The sequence below is a fragment of the Hippichthys cyanospilos genome, chromosome 17, assembly GCF_059441005.1.
Source record: "Hippichthys cyanospilos isolate Australia breed blue-spotted pipefish chromosome 17, RoL_Hcya_1.0, whole genome shotgun sequence".
NCBI lineage: Eukaryota > Metazoa > Chordata > Actinopteri > Syngnathiformes > Syngnathidae > Hippichthys > Hippichthys cyanospilos.
Window position 1 is genome coordinate 14,883,598 of NC_142385.1, and position 12,416 is coordinate 14,896,013.

The following is a 12,416-nucleotide window of genomic DNA, read 5'->3' on the forward strand; positions in this document are numbered from 1 at the left end:
AGGTTGCAAACAGTCGCTTGCTCTGTCAGCGGAAGAAAAACTTCACAAGTTCTTTGCTCTGAGATCAGCGAAGGAGAAGATAAATCTCAAAACAAACATGACAACGAGGGTGAGTATGCCGCAAATAAAGAGTTTACCAATAAGGAGGTTAAAATGGTCTTTTCGTGGAGCGGAAATGCTCCGGTGGCAAGCAGCACTTGTCATTCAAAAGTTGGTAGCCCGGAAAGACAAATCATCATACTACTTTCCACAACAGCGCGATTTAGTCACCGCTTTAATACGTTTCCTAATTCCACCGGAGCGGTTCGCAATGAACAATTGTTATATCTGGTTTAGAGGAATTTGAATGCAGGTTTAGAGTGCTTTAGCGCTGCGACTGTTTACGTCAGCATGTGGTGACCCCAAAAGTGAGATGCTCACCCTGACCTTTAAGAGAGGGCGAGTGGTTCAAATCTGGATTTTTAGGTCAGTGTCGGGGCGGTTGTGAGCTAATGGAAAGAGATCCCTTCCTAACTTTCATCCCACCATCCTTCCTTCTTCACTTCCTCCCTTAAACCCTTCCTTCCTTGCTCCTTCCTTACATACTTATCTACCTACCTTCCTACCTGCCTTTTTTCCTTCCTTATCGCCTTTCCTCTTCATTTTTTGCCTCCTTCCTTAGCAACGTACTTCCTTACTATCTTCCTTCTTCACTTTCAACCTTTACTGCTTCCGTCTTCCTTCCTGATGTCTTTTCTTTCTTACCTACCTCCCTACCTTGTACCTACCTTCCTTCCTGGGTTGCTACCTTCCTTACGTCCTTATTGCCTTTATTTCTTTTCTTCCTTCCTTAGTAACTTACGTCCTTACTGTCGTACTTCTTTATTTCCTTCCTCCCTTACTGCCTTCCCTCTTCATTTCTCTCCTTCCTTAGTAACTGACTTCCTTGCTCCCTTCCTTTTTTCCTTCCTTCCTTACTTGCTGCCTTCCCTCTTTATTTATTGCCATCCTTCGTTATTACCTTACTTCCTTACTGCTTTAGTTCATCGTTTCTTTCCTTACTTACTTCCTTTTTGCCTAATTTTCACTTGACTTCCTTATTTACTTCCTTAATGCCTGTCTTATTTCTTGACTTCCTAACTGCTTTCCTCATTTCCTTCCTGTCTTCCTTACTTTATCTTACTTCTTGTTGTCCTTTCATTTCTTCCTTCCCTCCTTCCTTACTTTCCTACATACCTAGCATCCTACTTTCCTTCACACTTTCCTTACATACTTACTTAATGCTTTCTTACCTTGTTTACTTACCTTTTTCCTTATTTCTTTGCTTCATAAATTGCTCACTTACTGCCTTCTTTCCTTTCGTCCTTTTGATCCTTCTTCAAATTTTAGCTCACAATGCAAAAATGAAATGACGAAATAATGGAAATGAATTGCTACACTGGGACATCTAGTCAAAGTGGAACTGTACGGATTGTGATTTGCATTGTGATAACAATATCACTCGGTTCATCGGATTTGAACTTTGCGCCTTTATTTTTCCTCAGGTGATGCAGGCGGCGCGATGCCCGACGGACAAGCTGTCGCTGACCAATTGTGCCGTCATCAACGAGAAAGAGCCACAGTTCGAGCAGTGAGTTCTTCTTTCCCCGCACGGCGAGCTATTTCTCTCACATGGCCGGAAAAAAAAAGAATGCAAATGGCATCCTAGTAAATATTTGAAGAAGAACTTTTTCTTAATCACCTCATTCATTGCCACCTCACTTAAAATATATTTTTGACTTGGCAGTGAATGGATTAACTTATTATATGGCCAGCCTTGTAAAAATGGATCTTTGATGTCCAAACGCAATGTTTAAAAATAGGTGGCATATATATGACAGCGAATAATAAATAATACCATTCCCAAAAGAACGCTTGACGATGTATCAGTTAATTGTTGAATTATATTGATTTCCCCTTCCTCTCAGACACGTGACTGTGCGCAACCTCACCCACAAGTATGTGTTCACCTTGAAGACGCACCCCAGTGTCAACTTGGGCAGCATCGCCTTCAGTCTCCCGCAGGTAGCTCCCCGAAAGCAGCCTGGCGTTCTTCATATTGCCACCAGAGGGTGCTCTTGAATCACAGTTTCTCACTTTTTGGTTGTCTGATTTTTAACCTCTTTCCTGCGTTCAAAGCTACCTGCCGTCTTTTTTCTCCGGATGTTTAAAATATTTTTTTCTGTTCACTTAATTTACTTAACTGTGAGTGAGTGTGCTTTTCTCTCCATTTAACTTTGCCTTCTCTATCCGTTTGCGACTGCCTCCGCACCAGCCCACAGGTACTTGCTAACACTCTTGTTCTTCTTCGGCCGAACTTTGCATCTGCTTTTCAAACTGCTAATCAATCAGTTTTTCCAGAGAACTGGTATAAAACTTGTGTTTACGGCAGTGATGGACGAACAAACTTCATGAAGCACTCGGGATATTTTTGGACTCCTCTAGATGGTTCAAAGAGGTATTTTTACTGCACTGGTGTTTATTTTAAACCAAGAGCCATCAAGAGGAGTAAAAAGTTATCACAGGTGCTTCATGAAGCTTCATTTTGCCATCATGGAAGCCATGTGAACAGGGTGAAATCCTAGGTACTGTTTCTGTCTGTTAGCACCCTCTACTGGTGAAGCTTCGAGGCTTCTGTCAGCTCCCGTCCATCAAAATCTAAAAAAAATGCTGCTCACGATTCGATTGGATTCTGATCTTTGGGTTTATCGTTCGATTCAGAATCGATTATGATTGATTTCTTTTTCAATCTATAGCTGAGAAAAGGAAACTTCTTTCGTCTGATTAGCAAGACAGAATAACAAAGCGACAAAGTGTCATTAGTTTACACCAGTTAAGCTTTTATTGTAAGGAGCACGCCTTTTTCCCAACAAAACAAGAATTTTTGAAAGATTTTACATCGATTCAGAGTCGTGATAAAACACAATCTAATTTTATAAGATATATAACTTTCACCTCTGGTACCCCTAGCGGTGGATAGAAACACTTAGAATGTGGAGCTAAATCCTAGTTTTCAAGCAAACTGTGGTTGACAAATTGTATGAACGTATTGCAAAACTTATCAACAATGACATTTTAAACTTGACCAAGACCTATGAAGACGTTCCACCTTTTTAAGAGCTGTTTTCTGTTTGTCCAGAGAAAATGGGCCGGTCTATCCATCGGACAAGAGGTGGAAGGTGAGCTAAAAAGCCAATACATTAGGTACACTTGTGATCCAATCCAAGAGCTAGCGTCAATCAAAAGTGAGCATTATTAGCGTTCGCGTTATTTGTTATGAAGCACAACCCTTGGATGTTCCACGCAGTCTCCAACTACGCCTTTGACAAGTCCAAGCAGTGCATCGGCTGCATGACGGTGGAGATCGACTTCCAGCAGAAGAAGAACGCCGACAGCAGTTCTTACGACTCGGACGTGATGGCTAATGACTTTATTCAGCAGTTTAACCAGCAGGCCTTCACGACGGGCCAGCAGGTACCAGATTCGAAAGCCGCATACGTGATTGGAATATATCTCGACCATTTTTTTTTTTTTTTTCCCCCCAGATGGTGTTTAAGTTTGGCGAGAAGGTATTTCTCGTCCTGGTGAAAAACATCGAGGCTATGGACCCCAGCATCCTAAAGGGTGACCAGAGCTTGGGCAAAAAACCAAAGGTGTTCTTTTTGGGCCTTTGCAATGACCTCACGTTCATGGCCTTTTTGGATTAAAAATTGCTGTAAATATCATTCATTATTTCTAAATTTAGAATGATTTCTAATTATACTCTACATGATCTTTTCCCGCAGATTGAGATTGGCTTGTTGCTGGCGAACAGCCAGGTGATCTTTGAGAAGGCGGAGAGTTCTTCCATGATGCTGCTTGGTGAGCCCTAGTTTTTGCCCATTTTGTTTTGGGTGTTCAAATTTGGATTCCGTAGTCTGTCTTGAAAACGAGTGAGCAAATGTTCGGGAAAAAAAATATCCCATGATGCATTGATTCCGTATAGGGAAAGAAGCACACAACTCGGATGGACATAAAGTGCTCTGTTTGTATCCATATCATTTGTAAAATGTATTCATCTGCCCCTTGGCCATAGTTTGGACGCCACTTTCTTGGCGGTGCATGAAGGCGTGAAATTTCAGGTTTTCTGCAGATATCAGCATAATTTTAGTTGAATGCTTAGACACAAACAGTGTATCTTTTCAAATGAAGACAAAATTAATTGAAACAGGAAGGTTGTTATTGATAAATTAAGTTATAATGACTTTTCTGTCAGTTGAGCCCAAAATGTTACAGTTGATGGTACAATGTCTATCTTCTGGAGTTGTTGAATACAATATGCATATAGATACTGTACTTCTACAAATGTAGATCCAAAGTGTGAAAAACATAGAATCATATAACAGTCTTGCTGTTTTGAACCGGTTAGGCCGACGGTACTTTGCTAAAAAAAAAAAAAAAAATCTTCCATAGCGGTTAGACGGAATGACATTCTTCTCTTTGGCCGCAAGAGGGCGCCTTGCTCACATTTTAACCTTTCCTATTGCAAAAACGGTTCGAGTTAATGTGTTTGTGTATCATTATTCGCAGTCATAATGACGCCCAGGTCAATTCTTTCTCTGATACAGATTTAAGAAAGCAATAGATTGATAGAGAGATTGAATTCAGGGACCTCTTTTTAAAAAAAATGTGTGTAAAAACCTCTTGTTCCAAATGCCCCACAGGGAAATCCAAGACGAGGGGATCGCGCCAATCCATCATCAGTCCCGACTGGAACTTTGAGAAAATGGGCATCGGAGGCCTGGACAAGGAGTTTTCCGACATCTTCCGCCGAGCTTTCGCCTCGCGAGTTTTCCCCCCGGACATCGTGGAACAGATGGGTGAGTCGCTCGCGGCCGGGCGCCACCTATCGCCCGGGCGCACACGTCGTAGTTTATTCGAAGTGGAGTAACTCCTGTCAGCACCGGAGTCAAGTGAGATGTCAGATCCAGTCACGGCCCATATAAATCATTCAATCCAAATGAGGGGCGAAGGCACCTTTTGAAGCCGAATGTGTCATTTGTCATAATTGGCGAGTAGCACGCAGCCTGACGTGGGATTGACTCACTCGAACTTCTAATCCTGACGCATCCATCCTCATCCTCAGACTTGTGAGGACCTGTTCAAAAGAGCTTTTTTCTTTCCCCAGTGAAACCCTGATGCAGACAGTGTATTTGAGTTTTATTTTCAAACTAAGAGAAAATTAATTGGAACATGAAGCAAAGTATTGATAAATTTTGTTATCATGACTCCTTTGCAGAATGTTAAGTTTTATACGAAATACGCCCTGACCATACTGCTTGAAAATGATCTCTCTTCTAAAATGCATCCGTATAAAACTTGAAAATGTAAAGGCGTACATTGTGCTGCAAAATATAACACAATGCATCAACAAGTTGCTTCATGCTCCAATTCATTTGCTCTCAATTTGTAAATGCACTGTTTATGTAATAGCAATGAATTCAATTTGGTGATACCTGCAGAAACCGTGCTAAAATTAAGGACTCCCATTTGAAAAGCGCACACACACACACACACACACACACACACACACACACACACACACACGTTTGTATGGCTATACTTGCGAGGACATACATTGGCATAATGCATTTCCTGGCTCCTAACCATAACCATCTGAAATGATTGCCTAACGCTGACCCTTACCCTAACCATACCCCAATTCTTTCCTATTCTGTAAGGTCAAGTTTTCCCCCTCAAAAAGAAGTCTGAACAAGTGAGGACCGGCCTAAATGTCCTCACTTCTCTCAAATGTCCTCACTAGATGGGTAGAAAACGCAAATCGGTTCCCACAAGTTTCGCCGTACAGGAATGAACGCACACACAGACGCATCTGTTGACGACCTTTAGCCAGGCAATGAGGCGCGGTCGTCGGCCTTTGGCCGCATCCAGCTGGCCGCCGCGCTGAGATGTCAAGCCCCGATAGGCCGTCCCGCTAAAGGTAAAGACCTAATTGGCCTGCATGAGGAGGACAGGTGCTGACAGCAAGGCGCGGCGAGGTGGGGGCGCGCATTTTGGGTGCTGCTTCACGAGGGAGTTTGACTCCCGCCGAGTTCGCGCGGGCTTTGGCGCCAATGACCACTTCCCACCTGGCCGCTCATACCTCCTCCCCACCCCCCCTCGGCGGCTGGCGAAATGGCAGCTCAGATGTTTATCGGCGGGTCGCTCCATTAGCCCAAATGTCACGCCGCAGGTGCAAACGGCCGCCATGAATGCCACAGTGTCCGTCGAGGTGGACGTCACCCAACGGGACGCCGATGATCTTCGGCCAGGGCCGCTTAGCTCATTTATATATTTATTTATTTTCAACTTCGCCGTTGCTTATTTTTCTTGACTTGTCTCTAATGGGCAACGGCGTTGAACGAGTTGCAATCGCATTTGCCAATCCCCGATCTCTCTTGTGTGCAGGCTGCAAGCACGTGAAAGGAATCCTGCTGTACGGCCCGCCGGGCTGCGGGAAGACGCTGATGGCGAGGCAGATCGGCAAGATGCTCAACGCCCGCGAGCCCAAGATCGTCAACGGCCCCGAGATCCTCAACAAATACGTGGGCGAGTCGGAGGCCAACGTGCGCAAGCTGTTTGCCGACGCCGAGGAAGAGCAGAAGAGGGTGAGGACTATATCTATTAATCCGGTTCCTGTGACGATACATATTTAGACGAGATCTCGCAACATTAGAACGTCACAAGATTTCTTGATCTCGAATTTCTTTTGGCTTTTGTTTTTGACATGGGATACACAGAAGAAGACCTGTCGATGGGTCTGCATGACAATCAAATGCCGCCAAACGCTCCATTGCTCGTCCTTGTGCGCCCCCTAGTGGCCACACCCATGAAATATTGTTGTTGATGGGATTATTTTATAGATGCAAATTACTCACTTTGATGCTGACAACCTGACGCGTTTCCAGTTGCTACTGATCACTTTTGAACAAACCAGGAGGAAAGAGTGTAAAACCTCAGTTTATATTTATATAAAATAAGCATTGATTGTCAAAAAACATCGAAAATAGTTGCTCCTAATTAAGTGTAGATGTGCTATTTGATCTTCTGTGTTTCACCAAGCAAAACAACAATTATTATTATTTATTTATTTATTTTTTTCATCTGAATACCCAAACCGTTCAATAGGATCACTTTCAATTATACTAAGCATTATTTTATATTCCAAATTGCGCGATAGTCTTGTTCTCCTGAACTCAGTCTCATGAGACATCTCGTCTCGTGGGCTTTGCGTCTCGTCCCATCATCCCTTTACGTTTCCAGATGAAATTGCGGGACTCTCTCCGCTATTCGGAGTGGCCAAATCAAGGCGAGCCAAAGATGACTTTGGCAAATCGAACCAATTGAGCGCTAACCTCCATCAACATGTTTTATCCGAGCACATAAAAATTCATTGCCGGAGGAGTGGACAGATCTGCCCTTTAGGTGGAGGGAGATGATGATAACGAGTGCAGCGGTGGTCCGTTTGGATAGGCGGACGCCGGCGTGGAAGCTCAGTCTTCACCAGCTAATGAGGCGCTTCTTTGACGCAGCTGCTTTAAATGCTGCACTGACAGCTGCGGGGACGGAGGGGAAAAGCCCCTTCGGCTTGTTGCCTTTCTCGACTAATGATGGAGGATGACAGAAGCCTGACATTTGACTACTCGGACACAATAGGGATTTTCTTCGAGACTTTTCGAAACCTTTCGTTTTCAAGTTTAGTCTTTTGCAAAATGCATGCCCTACATCAGGGGTGTCTTAACTTTTTCCTGAGGGTCACATATAGTAAACATCTTCAAACTCTTTTATTGTTTTTGAATCTGCGATTGAACTTGTTTTTGTTATTTTTATTACCGTATTTTCCGCACTATAAGGCACACCCTCAATTAATGGCATATTCTAAAACCCTTTCCATATATAAAACGCACCGGATTCCCATCTACGAATCCAAATCTCATTACTGATCCATATATAAGGCGCACCTGATTATAAGGCACACCATTAGCTTTTTTTTTTGTTTGGTTTGTTTTTAAGGCTTTTAGGTGCGCCTTATAGTGCGGAAATTACGGTACTTTTGTTAGTTTAAAAAATGGCTTAAAAAACGAAAAAACATTAAAAAAAAAACATCATCTATCTAAGGGGGAGGGCACAGTATGAATCTGGACAAAACCTTGCTCATGCAACCCATGTCGACACTACAACAAGACTACTTCTCAACTGTCATTCTCGTCTCTGACGATTATATCATAACGTTATTTGTTTCTCAGTTAAACAAGACAAGCGTCTTCCACTCCAAAGGGACACTTTCTTATGTCCCCCGTTCAAACTGTCAACAGCTGGGCGCCAACAGCGGCCTGCACATTATCATCCTGGACGAGATCGACGCCATCTGCAAGCAGCGAGGAAGCATGGCGGGAAGCACGGGTGTGCACGACACGGTGGTCAACCAGCTGCTGTCCAAGATGGATGGCGTGGAGCAGCTCAACAACATCCTGGTCATCGGTAACACATCGTTGTCATCTCAACTAGTTTATTTCTTTATTATCTCATATTTTGCAGAACAGAATTCCGTCTAGATCATGATATTTTTACACTTTCCACAGTTAAATATTTGCATTATTAAGTAAATTGCATTTGGCACGTTTGGCATATGGGTTTTATGGTACTGGCATATCTAACTAGGAGATGAAACGTCTTGTTTACTGAAGCCGCACCTCTCCCCGTGCGACTGCCTCGGCTCCTTCATGATTTGGTTCGATGCCGCCAAGTCACCAAACGTTGCTGTTTGTTAAATCTCTCTTCTTCAACTCCGGAGCTAGAACGAAACTAAAAGACATTGATTAAGTGGGTGTGTATTTACTCTTGCACTGGAATGACACTGAAAAAGCAAGGAGCGCTTAAAAATGCATCAATGAAGGAAAATTACATTTTGGGGGTGTTAAGGATGAGAAATCAACATTCTAGGATGGTTAAACGCTCCCAAAAAGTTGACTTTTCATGATTGGGCTCCCTTTAAAAATACGTGACAAAAAGCTGTGCCCTTCTCAGGTATGACCAACAGACCAGACCTCATCGACGAGGCCTTGCTGCGACCCGGAAGACTGGAGGTCAAGATGGAGATCGGTAAGAGCGCAAGGGGACGAGCCTACGGACTCGACTCATCTCAAAAGCGCCCGTTTCCCGTTTTCAGGCCTTCCGGATGAGAAGGGGCGCATTCAGATCCTGAGCATCCACACGGCAAAGATGCGGCAGTCCAAACTGCTGGCCGCAGACGTGGACATCGGGGAACTGGCCGTGGAGACCAAAAACTACAGCGGAGCCGAGCTGGAAGGCCTGGTCAGGGCGGCGCAGTCCACCGCTATGAACAGACACATCAAGGTCAGCATGACTACACGATATCATGACATCATGTATTGTTTCTAATTCGCCTGGCATTCAGAGTTTTGCGTAAGAGCCACTAAAACACAATTTAGAAATAAGTTGATCCCTGCTCCATTTCATTTGCTCTTAATTTGAAATGCAAAATGTGACTTCGTTGATCTTATGCAAGGAAATTCACGTTATAGCAAAATGATAGGAAATAGCTTAAGCAGCTGTAACCAGAACAATTTTAGATAAAAAAAAAAAAAAATGTCATCTGATCTCTGAAGTTCAAGTCTCCACAGCTGACAAAACACTTGAACACACACACACTCTCGGAGTTCACAACAGATATTAGTAAGCGTTGACGTACGACGGACGAGACGTCTGGTGCCCTGTGTGAGCTCTTGTTCTTGTCCGGGTCATCTCTGTCTGACCTTTGCGTAGTTGTGTCGTGGAAATAGCGCATCTTGCGTGTTCGTGTGAACACTTGGTTTTTGCCACATGGTGAGGACCAAAATTTGGGTTTTTTGCTTCCTTTTTTGCTAGTGGGGACCGTTTTGTTGGTTCTTTTTTGAGTGCCATGATCTGCTTGTACCGGATAGGTTTGAATTAGGTTTTCAATCTGTGGGGTTGGGGGCTAAAAAAATGCATTAAGTCAATGAGATGTCCCCACTTTGGATAGAAATTTCTGTGTGTAAGTGTGTTTTTCCTTGCCGGCTTAAAAATCTTAAAATCTTAACGGGATTTATGTTGTCCTTTGCGGTGTTTAAGCGTGTATGTCAATGCGATGTCCCCATTACGAAAAAAAAAAATCCTTTCGTGTTTGTTAGGCCAGCAGCACGGTGGAGGTCAACATCGATACGGTGGAGAAGCTGCAGGTCAGCAGATTGGACTTCATGGCCTCGCTCAACAACGACATCAAGCCCGTAAGTTGCAAGTGTCCGCCGTCAACGCCGCCGGAAAGCCGGTCCAGGGGAAGCACTCGCTTTTGGTCGTCGTCCGCAGGCGTTCGGCACCAACCAGGAGGACTACGCCAGCTACATCATGAACGGCATCGTCCGCTGGGGCGACCCGGTGTCGGCGGCGCTGTCGGACGGGGAGCTGCTGGTGCAGCAGACCAAGAACAGCGAACACACGCCGCTGGTGTCCGTGCTGTTGGAGGGTAGGGCGCAAACGGGCGCGGGCGCTCCTCGTCGGCTGGTGACGCACGCCGTTGGACCGCGCAGGGCCGCCGAACAGCGGGAAGACGGCGTTGGCGGCCAAGATCGCGGAAGACTCGCAGTTCCCCTTCATCAAGATCTGCTCGCCCGACAAGATGATCGGCCATTCGGAGATCGCCAAATGCCAGGCCATCAAAAAGGTCGCCGTGACCAACGCCTGCTTCCTTGCTTCCTGCCTTTTTTTCCTTCACATTTTTCCTCTTTTTCTGCATTCTTAATTTCTTTCTTCTTTTCCTTTTTACAATTTTCATACTTTTCTTCATTTTTTTTAGTCTGTTTCATTTTGAAATTCACCATCTGCGTTTTGCTTAATTTTTCATCATCTTTTAGTTTTTATTTGTATTGATCTTTTTATTACTTTCTTTTGTTTTCTTTCTTTCAATCATTTTCTCGTTCTCAGTCTTTCTTTCTTTGTTGTTTTTCTTTTTTCTTTCTTTTTCCTTTCCTCCTTTTCTTTTCCTTCCTCTATATTTTATTCTTTATTTCATTTAATAATTTTCTTCCTCTCTTTTCATTTTTCTTTCTTTACTTATTCCTTCCATTATTCTTTCTTTCTGTCTGTCTATCTTTCTTTCTGTCTTTGCCTCTCTTCTCATTCCTGTCTTTCTTTCTGTCTTTCATTGCAAGTTTCAGAGGTATACTTTTAAATGTCGCCTTATCGGCCACGCGGGTAAGATTAGCCCTCATATTGGGTTTCATTTTCTCAACCCCAATTTTCTCAAAGCGTCTGCTTTTCTGCTGTCAGATTTTTGATGACGCCTACAAGTCTCAGCTGAGCTGCGTGGTGGTGGACGACATCGAGCGCCTGCTGGGTACGTGGAACGCCACCAGGCCCTGCGAGGAAGACCCGGTCTTTTCTTTTTTTTTTCCTTTCTCAATCTGGACTCTTCTCCCGAGGTCAGACTACGTGCCCATCGGCCCTCGCTTCTCCAACCAGGTGCTGCAGGCTCTGCTGGTCCTCCTGAAGAAGCCTCCTCCCAAGGTAATGCGTCGCCGCAGGCGGCAGAGAGAGGGCAGCAAATGACGCGGGCCGGGCCACGAGCGGCGCTCCAGCGAGGGGACGCTCGTTGACGCTCGTTAGCGTTTGTTGTGAATGGCGCGCCCTCGGCCGTGCGTGCCCTCAGCTCCTCGCCGGGTTCGCGTATGAGCGGATGGCGCGCTGTATAGCCCGCATGTGCATGAGAAGCGGCGAGCCCAGCGGGACGCCGGGGCCCGGGGGGAGGCCCGGGCGCCGCGGAGGAGAATGGGCCCCGTGAGAGAAGCGGGACCTGGCAGCGCCGCCGCCTGTGTGGCACCTCATCTGCATGCAGCGTGGCAACCCCCCACGCCACGGGGGTGCAGCCGGCGGCCATAATCCCCCTGTCTGCTCGCCACTCTCCTGCCGCTCCTTCTCCTGGTCCTCCTCCAGCTCGCCGGCTTAGCCCGGCTACAATTATTTTCTTTCTTCTTGGCTCATGTTTGTCTGTTGCTCTGCTGTCGTCCTCGCGTCGCTCGCCCTCGCTCGCCCGTCTTCTCCGCTCTGCTTCACACGGCCGTCACGCCGTCTTCGCCCGCCGTTGGCTCGCCCGCGCCGACGCTTCAAACTTCACCTTTGTATCGGCCTCGCCACATCGGTTTTAAACAGTTTGCGGAATTCTATAAATTTGGGGGTGTTTTTATTTGAGAAAATTAGCCTTGTTATGTTTTGCAGTGCTTCTGAACATATTTAATGATATACCTTCTGCTAAATATTTTTCCAGTATCCTCTAACCAGCACAAATCATTTTCGAGTGGAATAAATTCTGATTTATGAAATTT

The 12,416-nt window shown here is 45.1% G+C and overlaps 1 protein-coding gene across 2 annotated transcripts in view; it reads left to right on the forward strand.

The window, feature by feature from the left end:
• LOC148409911 (vesicle-fusing ATPase-like) overlaps positions 1 to 12,416 on the forward strand; it is a 17,715-nt gene continuing 5,299 nt past the window's right edge. For both annotated transcript variants that reach the window (XM_088438221.1, XM_088438222.1), the window contains exons 1-17: positions 1 to 109; positions 1,524 to 1,609; positions 1,947 to 2,043; positions 3,158 to 3,197; positions 3,326 to 3,492; positions 3,564 to 3,671; positions 3,804 to 3,879; positions 4,722 to 4,877; positions 6,466 to 6,665; positions 8,373 to 8,538; positions 9,085 to 9,159; positions 9,227 to 9,414; positions 10,230 to 10,325; positions 10,405 to 10,561; positions 10,626 to 10,759; positions 11,365 to 11,431; positions 11,522 to 11,601. In XM_088438221.1, the coding sequence (XP_088294347.1) occupies positions 98 to 109; positions 1,524 to 1,609; positions 1,947 to 2,043; positions 3,158 to 3,197; positions 3,326 to 3,492; positions 3,564 to 3,671; positions 3,804 to 3,879; positions 4,722 to 4,877; positions 6,466 to 6,665; positions 8,373 to 8,538; positions 9,085 to 9,159; positions 9,227 to 9,414; positions 10,230 to 10,325; positions 10,405 to 10,561; positions 10,626 to 10,759; positions 11,365 to 11,431; positions 11,522 to 11,601 (1,905 nt within the window). In that variant the 5' untranslated portion in view covers positions 1 to 97. The remainder of the gene's footprint in view (positions 110 to 1,523; positions 1,610 to 1,946; positions 2,044 to 3,157; positions 3,198 to 3,325; positions 3,493 to 3,563; positions 3,672 to 3,803; positions 3,880 to 4,721; positions 4,878 to 6,465; positions 6,666 to 8,372; positions 8,539 to 9,084; positions 9,160 to 9,226; positions 9,415 to 10,229; positions 10,326 to 10,404; positions 10,562 to 10,625; positions 10,760 to 11,364; positions 11,432 to 11,521; positions 11,602 to 12,416) is intronic.